The sequence below is a fragment of the Monodelphis domestica genome, chromosome 6 (assembly GCF_027887165.1).
Source record: "Monodelphis domestica isolate mMonDom1 chromosome 6, mMonDom1.pri, whole genome shotgun sequence".
Taxonomy (NCBI): Eukaryota; Metazoa; Chordata; class Mammalia; order Didelphimorphia; family Didelphidae; genus Monodelphis; species Monodelphis domestica.
The window spans coordinates 58,095,497-58,118,832 of NC_077232.1; the positions used below are offsets into that span (position 1 = coordinate 58,095,497).

Genomic DNA, 23,336 nt, shown 5'->3' on the forward strand with positions numbered 1-23,336 from the left:
CTGCTTTCCTTTTAGATGGTCATCGTGGTGAGTGTAAAGGCTGACTTAGTTTCCTTACCCTTTCTGGAGGTGTGAACCTCTGAGAAAGGCATGCCATTGTCTTGAGACTCCTTTCCCCTGGATGGGGCTTAGAATTTCTACTTGGCTCAGAGGAAACTGGAGCTCTGCGTCTCTTTCTTCTCTTTTATCTCTTTCTTAATTCTTTCCCTCTATTGTAAATAAACTACCACAAATTCCACTTACTTTAGTAATTCATTTTGGGATTTAGAAATTAAATCCTTGGCAACCACCAATTAATATAATCAGTCCAACCACAATTAAATTTAACAATAGGATGCAGAGAGATGGGAAACAAAGGGGTCATGTGTAAAGAACAGTCATTAGGCCGAGGTGGTTAGACTATTGGGCAGAACATGGAAGAAAATAGAGTATCAGAATACTGGAAAAATCATAAAGAGGCAAGCATATGAAGAGCTTTCAATACTAAACAAAGGATTATATATATATATATATATATGACTGTGGCAAATCTATGCTTTAGGAAAATATGAGACTAAATATTTAGAAGTGGTAGACACCTTAGAAGCCACTGAGTCCACCAACTCAGTTATTTTATAGATAAGGAAAATGAGGTATAGGGAGGTTAAATGACCTGCTCGGGGATACACAGTAAGTGGTATATTATTATCCTATACTGCAAAGTTTAAATTAAATTCTTTTGAGGATAATTTTAGGACAATGTGAGTTTCAAAATGTTGAGGCCAGGGGGAACTGCAATCCAGTGTGCCTCAGGGATCCCTCCTACCTCCTGGCATGGGATTGGTCTTGAATGGACCAATCTTGTGATAGGGAGGGGCCATGTCCCCTACTTCCAGGCACAGGATTGGTCTATATAAGGACCTAGGCGGAGGCTGGCTTTTTTTTTTTTTTAATGAATGAAGATGCTCTGGCTCAAGCTTTTATGAATGAGGGTGGTGAATGGGGTTGGGAGTAGAAGTGAAAGTGGGAGTAAATTTCAACTATGGGAAACTAAGGTTGCCTTTTCTTTAATAAAGCTTTAAAAAAGGATCAAAGGATAGGGTTTTTCTCTTAGTGCTTTCCAAAACAAGAAACTTACTACCTCCCTGAATCCAGAAAGTTAACTGTTTGAAGAAGGTGCCATGCAGATGCCTGTAAAGACCACACACTGCACAAAAAATCCAGAATGAACATTGGGATGTGGTGAATTGACTGTGGTGGGGTTGAATGTATTTGTTTTGAATGTACACTCTTATGCCAAAGGGACTGCCCGTAATTGGTTTTATGTCAATGAAACAATAATTGGTTTTGTTTTTATTTCTCTTTTATTTCCCTCTTATCTATAACTACTGTAGTTTCCTCTTAGAAAGGGCAATATTGTATGCACCTTTAGTTAGAAGATCTTTAATGGTATAAGATAGTTATGTTTAAATGATCCATTGGGGAGACTAGTCTCCCAAAGGATCACAGGGTGATTGTGTAATTAGAATCTGTTGCCCTAAATCCTACAATTCCCAGCACTCCACTCTCCTCACCTTACGTGCTGCCGCAGGGAGGATATAAATTTGGTGTAGCTGCGCCTCTCACCCTCTTGTCTTTCTGTCAGGGCTTTGGTGGAGTGGGCTTTTTAAATAGCTAAGGAGAACTTAGTCACATGGTCTTAATTTTGTTAAATAATTAGGTTATTTTACTTTTATTTATTTTTTTATTTGTTCTACTTCAGGTAATTATTAATAAACTTCATAAAATTAATACTTGGAGTTGCTGGATATTAATTTCAGTCCTACAGTGGCTAGGACAGGGTTTGAATTCTCAGCTTTCTGACTCTGTGTCCAGTACTGTATCTGCTACCCTCTGCTGCCTTTCACTTTGACAGCTAAGTAAAAGATGGATTAGAGAAGTGTAGAGAATGCAAAGAGTTAAGGCCTCTTTGCTCTGTTCCCCACACCAGTAGGCATTCTTGGACAAGGTCAGACAAGGAATGCAGACTCGGGAAAGAGACAAGGTTTTGAGACAAGGAGGATGAGCTCCCCATGGCCATTGCTCCAGGTGAATAATCTGTCCCCTGTTGGTAGAAAACAAGGAGTTCCCAGAACTCTAAGAAAATAACATTTCCAAGAATCTGTTTTGGTGACTAGCTAGTTTCTGATGCTGGGGGGGGCTTGACTTTCCCATAGGTAAAAACTATAACTATACTTCTGTACCTATTGTTAGTGGGTATTTGGGTATTGGGTATGTGTGGATTAAAGCTTGTACTGCTAACCACCAAGGAGACTGAGTGTTGTTCATTTCCCATTTACCCGTATCATCACCTGTTCTTCAAGAGGGAAGAAGAACCCCTGGCGGACCTCCTGGCTCATTCCAATTCCCCTTTATCCACAACAGAGAAGGAGAAAAGACTTCAGGCAGAGAGAGATCAATGAGAAATATACTATAATGGTCTTGGCCAGTTGCGATGAGGGTGCAATTTAAAGTTGTGACAATGTGACTCTGGAGAAGAGGATGCCTATGCAAAAGTTGGTGCGATGAAAAAAACGACGAGGTCTTGCAAATGATTAGGTATGCGGAAATAATCGTCACGTCCACACAATAAGGAAGAGGTGAACAAGTTTTAATGTGTTTAAGGACTAGCATTGTGTGTGGGCTACCATTGCGTAAGAAATGATATTCATGAAAAATCTAGGTGAAAATGAAGACATTATGAATTAGTGCAGGAGAATCAATACAACATACAGATGATGATAACAAAAGATAAGGAGAGAAAATACACAAAAGGATGATAAGAACAGAAAAATGAGGATTTTATTTTGTATGTCTCACACACATTTTTAATAAAATTAAAATTATTTGGAGCCTGTAACTTTATGTAAATCACTTTCACCTTATGTGAATATTTTTGTTAATGGTTACTATCAAAATAAAAATTCTTTAATGTAGTCAGATCAAAAAGCAAAAATTCTGAAATAAAACTAAGCTAACATTAAATAAGCTTACTGTTCGAAGATCAGTTTATATAATATAGCAAAGATGTGGGTGTACAAGTAATATGTAAAATGTGTAATATATAAAATATGTGAAATTAATCTCTAATCTATAAAATGATGTATATTTTCTGAAGCAGGATTGCTGGCTAGGGCATAGAAATAGTTTCAATTAATTGAGTTCTATTTAAAATGATATTCATAAAACTGGAATAAGGGATTTTTAACAAAATTTAAGAGTCTCTTCATATCTGGTTGTTATAAAAGCTGTAACATTTTATATTTGCCACAAAATGAAATGGCTATTTAAGGAATAAATTGGAAGAAAAACAACAAAGGATAGAAAATTAAAAGATTCTATGGAAACTTTATAGCAAAGTCTTTTCTCCAAGAATAATGGAGCTATTAGATTTTTACTCTACCATCCTAATTACCAATGTGATAAAAAGAGGAAGTAGAAATGACATTAAAATAAATAAATAGAAAAGGAACAAACTAGACAAAGCATACACAAATGAAGTCTATGCTGGGGAAGACACAATTTAAGGCTATGTATAAAGCATCTGAAGAGAGGAAGGCTTATCACTAAAAGAAAAGAGGGGGAAACGAGAGAATATTTATCCTTGTTTTGTCTACCACTCATATCCCTTATTTTCCTACTCGACAAAATTATCATTTCTCTATATAGAATTCCTTCCCAAATTACCTTGTACTGAACTACTTTGTATTTATTAATTTGTATTTATTTTCTTTATACTTATTTAAGTATTTGCAATTTCCCCTATTAGAATGTAAACTCTCTGAATATAGAAATGTTTCATTCTCTGTATTTGTAGCCCCCAAGTCTGGTCTAGAGCAAGCTCTTAAATGCTTGCTGATTATTTTAAATTGTGGTTATTGTTAAATAACTTTACTAGATTTAGTTACATTTCATAATACAATACAATGTGCCAGTGCCTAGCTCTCAGCCTGAGCACAATAACAGCCACTGCCCCCTTGAAGTAAAGGTCAGACAACCACATGATGAAATGCCACATAGAAGGTAAGAATTTCACTGAAATGATTAAGTTATCTCACTCTCATGACAAGAAGAAAACAGTGTCATTTACTCCTTATTTGATTCAGGATAGAACACATGGGTTTGAATCCTTGCTCTGCCACTAATTAGTTGTGTGATATTTGGCAATTCACTTTCCCTCTTGTAAAACCTCAATGTTTTCATCTATAAAATGGAAATAACATCTAAACTACCTACCTTACAGAAATTATGAGGATCAAATAGAAACTCGATTTGTAAACACATGGTCCTATGTATATATAAAATATATATTTATATATATAGGTCCTATATATATATATATATATATATATATATATAAATAATATTATGGTAATAAAAATAGGAAAGGAAAAAACAGTTGGTAGTAACAAAAGCAGGTATTTCTTCCTCAGAAGTGCATGACTCCCTTTCTCTTGAACTTTTCCTATTTGTACTTCTTTCCCTCTATTTGACCTATTTACAAAATGGTTGAAACAACTACTTCATACAAAAATAATAAGTAAGCCTTTTAAAATAAAGGGTTTAAAATAAATGTGGCTGTTCAGGCATTTCAGTTGTATCCAACTCTTCATGACCCCTTTTAAAGTTTTCTTGGCAAAGATAATGGAGGGGTTTGACTTTTCCTTTTCTAGCTCATTTTAACGATGAGGAAACTGAGGCAAATAGGGGTAAATGATTTGTCTAGAGCCTGAGCCTTATTTGAACTCGGATCTTCCTGATTCCAGGTCTGGCACTCTATCCACTGTGTTACCTTGCTGGCTTTCTATATATATGTATATCATATGTGACTGAAGCTCATTTACAGACATAGTTTATTATCTACAAATTCTTGGTGAAGAAATATCTGCTTTCTTTAGATGCATCATGGCATATAGTAAGAAGAGTTTTGAACATGGGACTCCATAGAGTGAGGTTCGTCATTCTGAAAACTTATTGGCAAACTATTGAAGTAACATTTTTTTTTAATTTTAAACCCTTACCTTCTGTCTTGGACTCAATACTGTGTATTGGCTCCAAGGCAGAAGAGTGGTAAGGGCTAGGCAATGGGGGTTAAGTGACTTGCCCAGGGTCACACAGCTGGGAAGTGTCTGAGGCCAGATTTGAACCTAGGACCTCCTGCCTCTAGGCCTAGCTCTCAATCCACTGAGCTACCCAGCTGCCCCTGAAGTAACATTTTAATAAAATGAGTTCCTCACTATGCGTCGTTCTCCCGCCCCCCATTTAAGGAAGAGAATGTTCAAAATTAAATATTATTACAAGTAACCTTTTTAACTACACTAATTAGATTTCAAAAATATTGGGTATTTTAAAAATCTAATTCCCCCCACCTCCAAAAACAAATGCTACTTTTCCTGAAGAAATTTTCTCATGAAAATAAAGAAGGCACTGCTTTAAAAGGTCACTGAGAGAAATGTATGATTAGATCAATAATAGTTTTCATAAATGTACAGGGGTAAAAAGATAAAATGCACCAAAGAGAGGGGGGCAGAGGGAAGAGCTGACAGTTTGAGGACATGGTGGACTATCAGAAGGAACTAGGAACTGAATACTCAGGAGAGAAAATGAAAACTGCTGAGAAAACAGAAGATACAGTCCTCAATTTTTCCCACCAACTTCCCCATTGTTCCCTTTCCCTCTTATTTTACTTCTCTGAAATGGGGGGAGCTTTAATCTAAGCAATAGATTTTTTTCCCCCAGCATCTTTAAACTGATGAAAAGGAAGAAAAAAAGAAGGAAATTTTTTTGAAAACCACAGACAGCATCCGGCCAAACAGTTCATATAATTTCAACACTGATTAAACTCAAACAAATTTATCATTTTTTAAGTACTAGCAAATGGTTTAAAAAGAAACTGCTAAAATTAAGAATTCATATGAATATCTAGACTTACCTTAAATTTTCATTAAATCTGACGGTAGCTGCACAGTGGAATATGATATTAGTAGACTCTAAGATAATCTCTTTGTCTTCTTCACTAAGGGCCAGTTTTGGCTGTGTGAGTTCACTGCTGATTGCTATGATTTTTTGTCTAAATTGTGGATTTTCATCTCTCAGTCTGTCAAAAAGCTATAAAGAAAAAATAAAGGATAGGGCTACAAAATGTCAGATCTTAAAGAGTTCTCTATAGAGATTAAATACAAGAAATACAACCTTTATGATATAATTAGACAAATCTGAACTTACAAGAAATGGACTTCAAAGATTAAATGTATCAAAAGGGAGAGGAAAGCCAACAATATATAAAAACCATCACTATAACTACCTGATATAGTTTGGTGTGTTTTTTTTTTACCAATATGAAAAGGAAATAGACTTAATGAACCCTTTTTACCTTTGTCTCTCTCTATAGTGCAGTGGTTCTCAACCTCTCAATTTACAGCAATGAGAATACATAATGAATATCAGGTATTTACATTCCAAATCATAATTGTAGCAAAATTACCATTTTGAAGTAGCCACCAAAATAATTTTTTGGTTTGGGGTCACTGCAACATGAGGAACTGTATTGCGGGTTCACAGCATTAGAAAGGTTGAGAACCACTGCAATAGCCACTTTTGGACAATTCATTCACCACCTGTCTTTGTCCCTCTTTATCTTCAATTTAAATTGAATTTGCCAACTCATCACTGCCAAGATCTCCGTCCTCTAAGGACACACTCATATTTCTAACTAATGTGTCCCTGGGACCTGGCTCACAAATTTCTCCTCTTTAGCATACTGTCAAATATCTACATATATCCTTCAGTATATTCAAGATTCATTTCATACCCTATTTCACATTTTTTTTTGCTTTTCTAATTGTAAATCAACTATTCCCACTAACATTGCCATATCCAAGATGTGTATATATATATATATATATATATATATATATATATATATATATATATATATATATATATATATATATATATAAACTCTACCTCTTAAGCCTATAAACCTAGATCTTCCCCAAACCTCAATTTCCTTAAGTGATCTTTTCCCTTTATCCCCACACCAGTCAATCCTCCACTGTTGTCAAAGTGATCTTCCTAAAATACAAAACACAAATGATCTTCCTAAAACAAATTCTTACCATGCCAGCCCTATACTCAGTCTCCAGTGGTTTATGATTACTAACCACCCCAACCCCATGCCTACAATACTCTCCCTCCATATCTCTGCCTTTTGACTTCAAGTCACAGCAAAAATTCTACCTTCTACATTAAGTCTTTCCCAATCCTCTCTTAATTCTAGAGCATTCTCTCATGTTAAACATTACCCATTTTATCTACATCTAGCTTTCCTGAATTTGTATTCAAATGTGGGTGTGGATTTTGATAACTTTATCTTTTAAAAAAAATCCATTTTGGCTTTGCCTTGGTATACCCACATTTAGAGAGAAAAAGATCTGTTGGGGTTTTTTTGGTCATCTACACTTCCTTGGATTGTATCTTATAAATTCTGCCACCAAATTCTGGCTACATTGAAAGCTAATTATGTATATAAAAATACATATCTATACCTTGTCAATTTTGTCATCTAATATAAATATAAGTATATAAAGAATATGCAAATAATTGTTTATACACCCCCCAAAAAACACTGTACATAGTTATTCACAGGTTGTATTCCCCAACTCCCATTAGACTGTGAGCTGACTGACAGCAGGGACATTTCCCCCCCTTTCTTCATTAACCCTACCCAGTGCTTAGTTAACACTGTGCCTGAAACAAGAGAGTAGGCACTTAACACATTTTTACTGGCATCACTCCTTCCACACCTCATCCATCCTATTAACCCACTCCCTAGGGTACACAGCAATTCTGAGTTTTCTGCTACCTTATTGCTTCATCCCCAACACTACTGGCTTCTCAATCTATCTCCCTCACTGTGGGCTCTCCTCAAGACTCAATGGAGATCTCTCATCTTCTCTCTTCACAATACAGCTAAATACCTATGATGTGCAAGAAAGTAAATACTATCAAAACAAATATCAACACAAATATCCATTGAACTCTCACTCAAGAGATCTCCCCCACCCCCAAATCCTTACCTCAACAATACTATATTGGTTCTAAGGCAGATGAGTGATAAGGGCTAGTTAATAAGGGTTAAGTGACTTGCCCAGGGTCACACAGCTAGGAAGTGGCTGAGCCCAGATTTTAACCTAGAACTTCCGGTCTCTAGGCCTGGCTCTCAATCCACTGAGCCTCCCACTTACCCCACAAGGAATTCTTTTTGGTTCAATAATCACTTTGGCACAAAAGAAACAACTATCTAGAGAGAATTTAAAACTGTGAAGAACCTTAGAGATCATCCTATCCAATCACCTCATTTCACCTAAGAAAAAAATACCTCCAACTCCAATTTCTCAATTGGCTTTAGGCTTCCAACTTCCAAAAGCTTATCAGACATTCTCACATGAATATATTCCACCACATGTCCCAATGTTATTTTTTTTCTTCTACTTAACTAGCTTCCCTTCAAAGAAAGATAGAATTTCAATAGAGGTTCTGGGGAAGGAAGAACATTAGAAGAGGGTAAAAGAAATAGCCTAAAGAAAGTGGGCACATAGGAAAATATGAAGTATGTTTATGAACCATCCTCCCCCTCTGTCCCAAATGTTTTTCAAACAAGTTTGCACAAAGCATTTAATTTTGCAGATTCCTTCCATTAATCTATTTCCATTCTACCAACACTCAACTCAACAAGTATGATTAGATTCCAAATATTCCTACTTAATGACAGCTACTAAATAATGTAGCTAAAATATGGTTCAATAGTAAAATGGCTCCTACTACCTTCTCCCTTGCTCCCTTGAAACCAAAAATTATCATTAGAGTTCTATTACAAATTCCTCAACAGAAATAGGAAAGCCAAGAAAACAAGCTGGGACGGTAACATTTTAAATAGGATATCTGCGTTCCAAATTTAGTGCCAAACCTAGAGGTCAACCTTTCAATAGCAAAATAAATCTGTATCTTTCCTTTGACAAGTTATAAATATTAAGATAAGGGATATCTAGTAGTTAATGCAATTGTGAAGGAAAATATATCAGCAAGTTATTTGTGACCTAAAATGATCCTAACTCCTTTTAGCAAAGTCAAACTATCCTAGAATAATTTGACAAAATATAAGGTGTCCCAAAGTGTATTGGTATAAGGTGTATGGCTCAGTGGATTGAGAGTCAGTCCTAGAGACAGAAAGTCCTGGGTTCAAATTTGACTTCAGACACTTCCCACCTGTATGACCCTGGGCAAGTCATTTAACTCCCATTGCCTAGCCCTTACTGCTCTTCTGTACAGTACACAGTACTGATTCTAAGTTCGAAGGTAAGGGTTTTTATTTAATTTAATTTTAAAATAAAAAAAAAACACACACACACAAAACCCTACCTTCCCCATCTTAGAATTAATACTCTAAAGTATTCATTCCAAGTAGAAGAACAGGGATGGGGTAGGGAGTGGGTCTACCCCAAGATCACACAACTTAGAACTATATGAGGACAGATTTGAACCAAGGATCTTCCATCTCTAAGCCTGGCTCTCAATCCACTGAGCCACATAGCTGCCCCCTAGTTTAAGATATTATTAGCAAAGGTAACCAAATTACAGCCCAAAGGGCAAATGTGGATAAGTTGCCTGTTTTTGTACAGCTTGAACACTAATAATGTTCTTTACATTTTTCAATACAATAAAACTTTATTTTAAAACATAAAAACCATTCTTCATTCTGGGCTGCAGTTCTGGAATTGTAGTTTGCCAAACATGCTATTAAAGCTTGAAATTACACAAAGACTTTTGGGGACACCCTGTACATGAATGGCCTTTTTCATAACTACTTTGCAGTTCTTTCTCCTAGCTCTGGATAGAGTTCTACTTCTGTTACTAATTAGTGAATTGAAAATGAAGGGCTAAAGTATGAGTTACAAATCGTTGGTATTCTTCCATTTCCAACCAGTGAAAGAAAAATTCAAACTAAATCAAAGTGGCTATGATGAGTGAAGATCATATCACCCCTGGTAAAATCACTCATTTTCTCTCTCTTGGTTTCTTCATCATTTGTAAAATGAAAGGACTGAACTAGAATAACCTCTCAAGTCCATTTCACCAATCCCACCCTAACCTCTCTGCTGACCTTCCACCCTCATTTCCAACTGACTCACAGACATCTCAAATTGGATGCCCAACAGACATGAAAAAAACCCAAACCCTCAAAATGTCAAAAACAGAATTCATGTTCTTTCCCCTTAAATCCACCTCCACATGAAATTTTCCTACTTTTAAAGGCTCTGCAGTCCTCCTGATCTCTCCCACCTTACCATCTCAATCACCCATGCCTCCTCATTCTCTCTCACCTCCAACATCCAATCTGTTGCCAAGGCCTGTTGATTTCACCTCGGCAACAACACCTTTCAAATAGCCCCCCTCAATCCTCTGACACTGCCAACCACTTTGATCGCCTCATATGCTGGAAAGTCTGTTTGTCTTAATTCTTACTCTACTTCTCCATAAAGTTTCCTAATGTTTGGGTATGATCACGTCACCCCCTCTACAATCAAATACCTATTCACTTCCATGATCAAATACAAAAGCTCCTGTTTTAGCATTCAAAGCCCTCAATAACTGCATCCCAACAAACACACAACTTTCTAGCCTTCTTGTACCTTACTCCCCAATCCAATGACAATGGCTTCCTAGTTATTCCACAAACAAGACACTCCATCTGTTGGCCATTTCTCATAGAAAAATATATTCAATGAAATTAGGGATTTGAACCTAAATACAAAATGCTTATGAGTCTCAGAAAATGAAACAGATAATATTTTAAAGAATAAACCAATGTGGTAGAGGCATGGGGAGAGAGAGAACTTGTAAACCAAGATGCAAGAAAATGGAAACCTATCTGTCAATCAAAAGAAGGAGTTTCCAAAATGGAATGTTCCCAGGAGTTGGCAGTTGAGCTGAGAGGGGGAGGGGACTTGACTTGGACTCACTCTCTCCCTGGAGGTTGAAGAACTTGGCTGAAAGACCCTGGTGGGGCTGACTTGGTTTTGGGGGTTCTCTGGCTTTGGACAGTTGAAGTTGACAAGAAGGAGAAACTTGGCTTTTGAGTTGATGGTCTATTTGAGAGTTGAGCTGGCCAGGAGAAACTGAGGGACTTTGAACTTTGTTTTCTCTCAGTTTACCTCCCTATTTCACCCACAAAGAAGAAATGAAAAAGGCTTCTAAAGAAATTGGTGTGGCTATACAGGAAGTACTCTGGAGATCATAAGATTAAAAAATAGCACTAAAGATTCACATTTACATAGGGTACTGATTTACAAAATACTTTCTTAAAGCAGCCTTTCCAGCTTGAAGTAAGCTATAATTATTAAAGAATGTGATTAAGGGAGGAAGGGGAACATGAAGTTCAAGGGCAAATTACAGAACTGATTAAAACATTAATCAATATTAAAACTTTTGACAATATAAGTAAGTTGTTTTTTAAATCTAGGAATGAAGTAAAAGCATTTTTAAATATTATGTGATAATGAATACAATTATACATTAATCTGGAATTCTTTTGTTCTCATCAAGCAAGTGGTACTTTTTAAAAAATGAGACCAATGTTATTTCCTATTTCAGATGGTAGTAGGCCTAATAAAAGAAAAGATAAGCATTTTCTGTTTCACACTTCCTTATGCATGTACAATGAATCAAGCACAACCAAAAGAGAAACATATACTATTACTAAAACTATGTAAATGAGGACAACCCTAAATGGCAAAAAGGTCAGACAATAATGGTACCAACTTAGAATACAAATCAACTTTCCTTTCTTTTATAAATCAGCCAAAGCAAAAGATTGCACAACTACTCTTATGCTGCTGGTCTTGTGGCACTCACTATATAATATTGTGGGAGTTTCAATTTGCCCAAAGCAAAGAAGAGGATGGGCACAGGGAAAAGCATTACAAGTCTACCAAATTTCATAGATTGCAAAAAGTATTGGCAAAACATTCTACTATGGGTGGTTGTTGTTTTTGTCCCAAATAAAGGCTTTTAATTGAAGAGTTATATTTTCTGTTTTAAAAGTTACCAAGAAAAGAAATTGGTAATCAAAAACTATTTTCTAAGAGTAAGTGAAGACTATTTTGGAGGGTTGTTGTGGGGATGGAGAGTGGGGTGGAGAAATTTACATCTTTCAGGCTTCTGTAGCACTGAAAAAAAAATGGCCCCCTAGATGCCTAAAAGAATTAGAACACTTTAAGATCAATCATCCTTAGGGATGCATGTGCTCTGGATTTAAGAATTTTTCCCACATAATTTAAACAATATATTAGTGATGAAACTTTTATTTAACCTAAGATTCTTCCAAAATATCTTGGCAAATAGAGTATAGTAAATATAATGTAACTTAAAAAAAATTCTTACCTTCTTTCCTAGTAACAATCTAAGCAGAAGGCAAAGGCTAGGCAATTGGGGTTAAGTGACTTGTCCAGAGACACACAGCTAGGAAATATCGGAATTCACATTTGAACCCAGGCCCTCCTGACTCCAGGCCTGGTTCTCTATCCACTGTGCAATGTAGCTGCCCCTGATAATATAACTTTTTTTTTACTAACAGCACCAAAATTATAAACTATATAAATGGCCCCAGACTATTTATTATTCTATCAGTGTTTATCTCCAACAAGGCTGATTTCTGCTGTCCCTCTTTACCACTTTCAATGTCTCTGATTCTCTATCTCAACTCCATTTATCCTCAACTGCATTAAATCATGACAATTCTGTTGTTTTCCATTCCCTTCCCTCTGTCTTTCTATTTCTTTTGCGCTCCTCTGTGTCTTCCCTTTTCTTTCTGGGATTTCAGTTTAGGAACTAGTGAGTCTTTGTTTAATGCCTGTCAACAACGATAACTTCTTTCTTCAGATTAGATGACTGACCATCACTTCATATCTTCTATAATTCTTGTGAGATTTCTTGACAATTTTCATATTGCTCATAGTAACTTAATTTTTTAAACTTCCTATTTCTTCAATGTTTCCGCAGGGTTGAGATCAACAGATACCTGACAGCTTGAAAATTAAGTTATTACTGTACACTTTCAAAGAGTAACTGACACACAGGGAATTGGCATCAATGACCTTCAAAAAAAAAAAAAGGAGGTACATACTTCCAAACAAAAGGAACATAAAGTAACTGACAATGCTAACTATGTATAGTAGGTACTCCAAAAATACATTGTAATTATGTTACCTGTCTTTGAAATATTTAAATTCCATATTTAAAAACTGCTAACACTATTTTTAAAATTATCTACAGTGCTTGCCAAACAAAAACTTACTTTCTAATTACAAAAATGTACTCAAAATAGTGATTAGAAATTTTTCTACTTAACCTATTTCCAATATTTTAGTGATATTGCACAGAGTTATTGTATAATAAAAGGTTTCAAGGGTTCTGGCAAGTTACATAAAGCTTTCTCCAACATTCAAAGAAACATTCTTATTGACCATATATTATGTCATATGTATTTTCTACGGATCATTTTCTGGACTTACCTTGCCACTAATCACTTCTTCCACACGCTCTTGTGGGGTCTGGCCAGCTTTTTGTCTCACTAATACATACACTGAATTCACTTTAGGACAAGACCGAAGTAACTTTTCAAGAAGCACCTTCCCCAGGAAACCAGTGGCACCTGTGAGCAGGACATTCTTTCCTTCATAGTATTCTGGAATCGAAACCATTCTGTCCCTAGGAAACAGAAAGTAACATAAAAGAAAATTATTTTATTACTAAGAATTTGTCCAAATAATAAAAACTGAATGTTAAAACAAAAGAACCTCATATATCTCATGGTGGTAATGTGGAGAAAGTCCTAGGTCCAAAGAATTTGGGAAGATGGGACATATTCTCTACTTATACCACCCATAAGGAGTCATCTAGCCTCTGCTGTGACTTCAAAGCAAAACAAAACAAACAAAAAAGCACCCAATACCACCTGAGACGAGCCATTCAATTTCAATTGTTTGGAAAATTTTCTTTCTATAATTTGAAATCTCCTTCTCAACAATTTCTACCTAACTTCTGAGGCCAAGCAGAAAAATTTTAATTGCTCTTCCTCAAAATACTTCAAAAACTTGAAGACACAGTGCCTATGAACCTTTTAGAGACCAAGTGCCCAAACTGCAACCCTCACACTGCATGTGAGCCTCCCTACTTTACCACAGACAGGGAAGGGAGAGCTCCCATTGGGCTGCTGGGCAAAGGGGCATGTCATGTGAGAAATGTCCTTAGGCATGCAAAGGGGGGGAGGGGAGCAGCCCCCCCCCCCCCCCCCGGCATGCATGCCATAGGCTCGCCAACATGGGCCTAGGACACAGTAGGTGCTAAATAAGTATAAGGTGGCTACATTTCCTAGCTATATAACCCTGGACAAGTCACTTAATCCCAATACCTTATGGGACCTCCTAGACATGTATGACTCCAGGCAAGTTACTTAACTCCAACTGCCTACCTCTTGCTGCTCTTCTTTCTTAAAATTGATAAAAAGATAGAAGGGTAAGGGTTTGGAGGGTAAAAAATTATAATAATAAAGTCATAAAAATTATACTCTATAACCAGGAGATATTTATATGAGGGAATGCAAAGATCTTTCAATATAATTACATGTAAATATGTATTATAATCTAACATTATGCCGTAGGATCAGAAACGTAGAACTGTCAGGGAACTTAGAAGCCATTTAGTCCAATTCCCTCAGCTTACAAATGAGAAAACTGAGGCAGTGCTTAAGTAATTTGGACAAAGTCAATTAGTAAGCAGCGGAATTGGGTTTTGAACTCCAAGTACTATTATCTCAAAAATATAACACACCAAATAGAACATGCTCAAGTTCAGTGCTCATTTACAGAAAAAAATTAAAAATATATAAATTTTTAATTATTTTTGTTTATTGTTATTAAATTATTATTAACATAAATTATTATTAACATGATAAAAAAAATCTAAAGCCAAAACTATTATTATCTGTAATGGGAAAACACTGGAAGCTGTTTCAATCAATATAGTAGTAAAGCAAGAGTGCTGTCTCTCCTCATTATTATTTGACACTGTTCTAGAAATGCTAGTATTAGCACTAACAGGAAAGAAACTAAAGGTGTATATATTGGCAAAGAAATTATTGCTATTTTCTTATGACACGATGATTTACTTAGAAAATACTAAGGATTCATCCAAGGAAATGACTGAGACAATTAGTACCTTCATTAATCAACAAGATATCTAACACAGAAACAAAATCCAGGAGGAAATAATAGAGGGGGAAATCCATGCCAAAAAAACAGAAACAAAAACAAAAAACCCAACAACAACAAAATGTACAATGAGGGGGAGGTCCATCTATCCTGACACTCAAAACTTATTTAAAAATAATTATAAGGGGCAGCTGGGTGGCTCAGTGGATTGAGAGCCAGGCCTAGAGACAGGAGGTCCTAGGTTCAAATCTGAACTCAGACACTTCCCAGCTGTGTGACCCTGGGCAAGTCACTTAATCCTCATTGCCTAGCCCTTACCACTCTTCTGCCTTGGAACCAATACACAGTATTGATTCCAAGACAGAAGGTAAGGGTTTAAAAAAAATGATAAACAGGATGTTTTCAGAAGGAGCTTGAAAGACCTACATGAACTGATGCAGACTGAAATAAGTAGAACCAAGAGAACATAGAACACAGTAACAGCAGTATTGTGGAATGATCACCTGTGATAGGCTTAGCTACTCAGCAGTACAATGACCCAGGACAGTTCTGAGGGACTTATGACAAAGAATGCTATCCATCTTTAGAGAAAGAAGTTGGACAGAATGCCATTCAAAGCATGTGATTCTTCACTTAGGTTAATTTTTTTTTGAGGTTTTGGTTTTATATTATTATTCTCTTACAAAAATAAATAATGTAGAAATATTTTGCATCATAATACACATATAACCCCATACTGCCAACTCCAAGAGGGGAGAAAGAAGGAATACAGAGAGGGAGGGAGGGAATTTGGATATGGAAATCTGTTATTATATGTAAATGGCAAAATAAAATATCTTTTAAATTCTACAAAAAATAAAATAAATAAATAAAACATCCACATCCTTTGATCCAGAGAGGCCACCACTAAGAATATAAGTCAAGAAATTCAAAAACAGAAAAGTACCATACACACCAAAATATTCAAAGTAGCCCATCTAATGGGAAATAATTAAACAAATTATAGTACATGTTATTATAATGGAGTATTATTGCTCTGTTAAATATCAATGAATAGAAAGACTTCAGAGAAGACTGGGACAGCAGAAAGAAAAACCACATGAATGTTTCATCTTAATTTTTAAGCCTGAATAATTTCAGAGAAATGACCTATCCTAGTTCTGTGTTATCTGCAACTTCTATACAATATAGAATTCTTTTACTCTAACAACTTCATAGTTAACTGTGTAAAAAGGAAATAATGATTTATTCTTTCTTGGTTAAACTATTTTTGACTCCAAGTTAGAAACAAGAAATAGAATGTGGAGTTGTAGAAAAGCATCATAGAATCCTCAACTAATTTCAGCTCCTTCTCACTACTCTGTTACTTTGAGCAAATTCCTTGAACTGAGCCCCAATTTCCTCAACTCGAAAATAGGGTGAGAAGTGAACAAAATGAATTCTGAGAGTTCTTCTTGCTCCAACATTCTATGATTTTGCCATCTTAAAATAAAGTTATTTTTTGTTCTAATTCACAAAGCTGTTATAAAAAAAATAAGAATGTGAATCAAAACACTTTGAAGTCTTTAAAGGTTCCAAAGGATCAGAAATTCCATCAATTTGGGAGTTTCCTCTAATAATGGGGATAACTTCTCCTTATCTGGGCAATGTTTGGGACTTTTATCTATGCCTTCCCGTAAATTAGCACAGGGGACTGATCAATTATTATTAATCATTATTACATTATTGTCTTCATGTGCATTAGATCATCTGTTAAAATATTGTAGAATGATGCTAAAAACTGATGTCAAGCATACATTCTATAGTTTTCGGAATTTAAACTTTTCAATTATGAATGTAACATCTGTCCTCCCTATTCAGTATTCTTCCTTGTGACTGATTTCTCAAAGTTGACTCATTTAAAATTACCAATAATAGAATCTACAATCCTATCTGCAATTCCTTTTCAGAACCACACAAGATAATTTGTCTACCAAGCAACAGTCATTTAGAACAACCTAAATGATGTTCTTCTCCCCTCACAAATTTTCAATTTTACTGTAGTCCCCATTTTTAGAGTGCTTGTTATTCCCTCTCCAGTTTAAACAGTATGTTCCCTCTTACTGTGAACATAGCTTAAAAAGAAAACTGTTTTTTTGTTCTTAGCATCTTTTCCAAGCCTCATCTCAACCTTTCCAAACACTAAAGTCTTATACAGGCAAACTGATATAAAGAACAGAACTGGTCAGGAAGACATGGGTTCAAAAAATGCCTCTGATACAAAATGGTTTGTCTGTATGACCCTGAATAAGTCATGTGATCTCTCCTGCTTCATGCAACTCTCTAAAACTAAATTACAGAGCTACTACTATAATTACAGATCTGCATTGGTAGAATGAGTGTCCTATACCAATGAAATCACCTTTAAAAGTGTCCAGACTTAATCAGTTTTCTGAACTACTGTCTGCTAGAAAACTGAAATCATTTTGTTTCCCCTAAGACCTATCCTTTTCTCAATATTTCCCAATTTTTATTGATAGCACTGCCATAGCAGCCAGTTTCACAGTATTGGAGTTATCTTTGATATTTCCCTCTTGATCAATTTCAATATCCCATCAGCTATCAAGTTTTGTATATTTCCCTTCTATAATATCTCTCAAATCTTGTCCCTTTCTATATTCTGGTTCATGCTGTCATCTCCCCTTGTGAACTACTATTGTACTTGCCTCCTAATTGGTCTCCCTTATCTCCAATCTCTTCCCTGTTCAATCTATCCTTACTATCAAATTGATATTCCTTAAACACAGATATGACCATGTCACCCCCTAATCAAACATTTTTAGCAGTTCCATAATGTCTACAGGGAGAACCCCTCCCTTCCCCCAAAACCTCAACCTAATTTGACTTCTCTACAATCTGATGCCCAACCAGCTTTAAGTTTTTTGTTTTTTTTTATCACTATCTTTATACATTTTCCATTCCAGTCAAATTGGCCTATTAGTTATTCAACACATACAGTGTTTCATTTTAGGTCTCCAGGTCTACTAAGCTAAATAAAGTATTTGCTCATCTCCCATTTCTAGATAGTACCCCCTCCCATAATTCCTAGTTTCCACTCAATTTATGTGCTACCTCCCATGTCAGACAGTTCTTGATTCCTTCAAGTTATGGATACCCTCTCTCTTTTTGAAAGTATTTTGCCAGGGGCAGCTAGATGGCTCAGTAGACAGAAAGCCAGGCTTGGAATTGGGAGATGTGGGCTCGAATCTGGCCTCCAACACTTGTGGAAGAAGCATGCATGCAAAAGACAAGAAGCTGGAGATTGATCAGCTGTCAATCAAAGGAAAATTCCATTTGGAATGTTACCAGAAAAGCAGTTTGGAGCCAAGCCAAGCCATGAGTGACTTCTGAGGTCTTTGGGGCTGATGGTAATGACACTGAAGGAGGAAAGGGTTTATCTCTGGGACTTGGGATAATCAAGTTGGAGGTGACCTAGCTGATTTGAAGGCAGAAGAAGAAGGACAATAGTCCATATATCTCTCTCTGACTGACTCTGTTTCAGTCACTAGACTGAATTGCCATTTCTCTCAATATCCTCCAACCTAAGATTCACTATAGAAAAGAGGGAAATCCCACCCCTCTTACCTTATCCTCCATCTTTCCTGTCTTCCCCAAGAGATAAAGAGAAAATAATATTTCCTCTGAAACATCATAGCTCACCCTGAGAGACTTAGAACGAGACTGAAGAAGAAGGGGGAAGGGAAAACTGAAGGGAGGAAAAGAGACTGGAAGAGGGAGGAAGGGAGGTATAGAGGAAGGAGGGTAGGCAAAAAGAAGATAACTACCTGATCCATTAGTTATCTAGTATACCATCAAAATATACTCTCCAAATACCATCTATTACAGATTGGCACCCCTATAAGACAACTTTACAATCCCTAAGAAACAGCAGAAAAAATGTTTAAGCAAGTGCTCTGTGGAACTGTTGTGCTGGCAGCCATTACTGGATTTTGGGTCTATTAACATCATCTATAGTAAAATGATAACCATGATAATAGATTTGGTGGAATACCTGGGCAACACCACGATGTTCATACTACAATGGCCATTCCAAAAAGAAACTGTCCTTTGGCACATTATAACTCAAGTGTATATTATCTCCATGACAGCCATTCAGATTCTGACTTATTTGAAGAATATCTTTAGATTTGTGATCCCCAAACAGACTGCACAAATAATGGTGGTGGATACTAACTTGGAAAATGTTATTAAGAACATGTTTCAGGAATTTATCAAAGAAAATGGGCTAGACCAGATTAAGGACAAGAACAGTGGCCAGATAAAGAGAGAAAGGCAAAGAAAACAAAGGTTAATGCAAAGGGAAATGACAGTGACAAGGACACTAAGTCTGATAGTGAACCTGAAAAAATTTTTCCTCTAAAAGATGTCACTAAATTATCAAGTACAGCTGGTGTGCTACATTCAAAAGTGCATAGACAGTTTACAACCCAGGAGTTTGATTCATTGAAGAAACGGGTTCCAAATTTTATCGATCAACTCTGTAAGACGCAGAAAGGACTCAGGCATGCTTTCAGGGATCTTTGATCCAGATTTCCAAGATGTAGAATTTCTCTTGTAGGAATTGTTTAGTCCCCATGAGCATCGCCAATTCATTGAGAAGGCCAAGTCAGAAAACAACTTGACTAGTTGGCCCACAGAGGAGCAAAGGGAAGACCTTGATTTTGCAAATCCCACAAGCATGACCTACTTGAGGAAATGTAGGGAAGACTTGCTTCAAGCTATAAAGCTCTGCTGTTTGAAGCCTAATGCATGGGCAAGATTTGATAAACTTATGTAAAATACAGGGAAACATCCAGCTTCATTCATAGATCATCTCTCTGAAATGGCTGAATCAATTATGGGTTTAGAGGCAAATAGTGAGGAATCTACTAGTCATGTGAGAAGACAGTTTTTTAAGGGATGCACACCTCACTTGAAAAAAATTTTTAAACATTACTTCCCAAAGTATGATTCTGTGAGTCTGATTGAATTACATGAAACTGCCAGTTACCTTCATGAAAGTTATTCAGAGCAAAGTAAACAAATGCAAGATTTAAAAGAAAAATTAGAGGTAACAGAGAAAAACTTAAGAAATGAGATTGAATAAAGAAACTAAATACTATTAGGACATACACAAAACCTACTTAAAAACAAAAAACAGTGCAGAGAGAAACTAGACAATGCTTTTTCTGCCATAAGAAAGGACACCTGATCAAAGACTGTTTTCTGTAAAAGAAATATGAAGTAAACAATAAAACCACACAAGCTAGATACAGAAAGCAAAATTCCATTTGCTGTTCTCATTGTAAGCTAAAATCCACACAACAGGCAACAGATTTAGAGGAAATGCAACAGGCTATTAAATCAGGAATCAAACCTAAATATTCATACATGGTTAGGAGAGAATTATGAAGCCAGGCCTATAACGCATGTAGTTTGGTACATGGAGATAGAAGTGATAGTAAAAAAGAGGCTGCTGTTAAAAGTTACACAAACATGGTTTTGACATAACAACTCATGTAACAATTTTAAACAATTCCAACAATTTCAACAGCATTTTTGAATATGTAACTGTATTATCTCCTAATGTCTATAAACTTAGCTAAGTATAATTTCTATTACTAACAATTGATAACCTACAATTATAATGTAATCTATTTCACACTAAGCAGAAAGCATTTGAGAAAATAACTTAATCCCAATTGCCTGTCTTAGAACAAATATCAATATGTAGTATCAATTAAAATACAGAAGGTAAAGGTAAAAAAAAAATCACTTTGTCTATACTTTGTAATTTATTTGTTTAAATTATGTCTTCCCAAACACAAGGCTAGGACTGTTTCTGTTTTGGTCACTGCATGCCCAAAGCATCTTGTTCACACAATATTTAATTATTTTTAAAGATTTTTATTTAATGTTTAATACTATTTAAACATTATTAAATAATAAATAAAAATTAATAATATTTGTTGAGTTGCATTTTAGAGTCTGGTTTTTTTAGATGTCTCCTTTTCTTTCTTCTTAGAATTAGACTTATATGGTCATGAACTCATTTTTAAAAATTTTCACTAACTCATTAATTCATGAATTTTTGACTTGTATAGTATCTGGTCACAGGATCACATCTACAAAAATTCAGGCAAAAAGACTGATCTTTTTCCAAATTGCAGGGCATATGCAGTCAATCCTCAACATTCACCTACAAGCAATTCAGCGATTTTATTAGTAACTTTATTTTCACTTTTGACATGTGACTATGCAAAGTAGAGAGAGAGAGAAAAAAAATTAGAGGTGCAATATACTCAAATTTGTGGAGCCGCTATCCTACTAGGTGCTTCACTGGTCTGGTGCAGTATCCTGGTACAAAAAGCTCACTGTGCATTCAATGCATATTTTCATTGTTTGCCTTTAAAACTCAAGTTTTGTGTTGCAAATATATATTCACAGCATATCACAAGTCCCTAGGGTTATATAAACCCAAGAGTGCAAAGTCATTAATGCAGACTAGTGAGAGAAAGTAAAGATGTAGGATAAATTTTGCGTCAGGAAAGTCTGCAAGTTGCTGTCAGCCACAAAAGATTAAACTTTTTAGTGGTCACTGAAACTTAATAACCTATTTCCAAAGATTCACATTTTTTACTTTTCTAGAAATACTACCTGTGAAAGTTGATGACTGACTGTAGCTATGTCCTTTCCATCTTTCCCTTGTTCAATCAAAGAATAATTCTCAGATTTTCTCCTACCCTCCTCCTTTAAGGCCTTTCTCAAATCCTTTCAATATCACTCAAAACATGTTATATTTCCTCTCTTGGTACTACTCTGATACTTTTCAACTTCAACTCTTTATAAATTATCCTTTAACTTCTGGTTCTAAGTAGAAACTTTTGTTGTTCAATTGTTTTTCACTCGTGTCCAACTCTTCCTGATCCTTTTTGAGGTTTTCTTGGCAAAGATATCTTAAGATCTCTCCTAATGTGGTCTCCCTTGAGCTTCAGACCTTCAGCCCTCTTTCAGCAAAACCAGTTCTCTTCATCTTTCTGGATAGCTACTATGTTTGCCTTGGCAAAGAAATGGTTTGCCATTTCCTACTATGGCTCATTTTACAGTTGAGGAAACTGAAGCAAAGAGCAAAAGTGCCTTGCCCAGGGTCACATAGCTAATAAGTGTCTGTGGCAAAATTTGGACTCAGAAAGCTGAATTATTCCTGGCATTCCATGCACTTTGGTAGAAATGACATCACATTTTGATAGTCACCATCTAATCACAAAATATCACGGCTACAGGCAAAATAAGTCTTCTTTTTCTGTAGTTCTCAGTTATTGGCTTCTGTGTTTAATGTTTTACCAGATATCTGCAGGGGCCAAACAACTGTGGGATTAAGTTCACAGATCTAAAGCTGGAAGTAACCTTTCAAAGTCATCTAGTACAATTTCTCCTCATTTTGTAGGGAGAAAACTGAGGCCCAGATAGGCTGACTTTCAGCAGAGACAAGATTTATATTCAGGTCCCAGTGACAGAAAATTTCTCTTTCCATTGCACCAACAACTATATTACTGCATTACTAAGTTGGTTATCAAATCAGCAATATAACATAACCAGAGACCTCCAACTTTTTGTAAACTACCACTAAAAAAGACTACTAAAATTTTTCTTCTAAAAAGAAGGCAATGCCACAGGAGCATTTTTTTCTTTCACACAGGACACAAGGTCTTAGTCTCAATTTGCTGGTCTTTCTCTCCCCAAGTCCATCTTTGCCTTCTGTTACCACCATTCTACTTGACCTTGAGTCCTTACTACTGGACTTAGATAACCAGAGAGAATACAAACTTTCCCCTTCTCTCCTAATCTGCCAGGAAGAAAGGGGAGAGAGGAAATGGGGTTACAACTAATCTAATATTTTTAAAGGTTTGGTTACTAAGTACTACAGGAATTAAATATTAGAGGGGAAAGTTTACATGTATATAAAAAGTTCTGAGAATCCTGATAAAGAGGAAAAAGGCCTTAATCTTT

The 23,336-nt window shown here is 35.9% G+C and overlaps 1 protein-coding gene across 2 annotated transcripts in view; it reads right to left on the minus strand.

Annotated features, from left to right (window-relative positions):
- Nucleotides 1-23,336, minus strand: part of FAR1 (fatty acyl-CoA reductase 1) — a 107,285-nt gene that overhangs the window by 32,982 nt on the left and 50,967 nt on the right. For both annotated transcript variants that reach the window (XM_007497136.3, XM_001367749.5), the window contains exons 2-3: nt 13,590-13,785; nt 5,951-6,126 (exon numbers count right to left, since the gene is read on the minus strand). In XM_007497136.3, coding sequence (XP_007497198.2) covers nt 5,951-6,126; nt 13,590-13,778 — 365 coding nt within the window. In that variant the 5' untranslated portion in view covers nt 13,779-13,785. The remainder of the gene's footprint in view (nt 1-5,950; nt 6,127-13,589; nt 13,786-23,336) is intronic.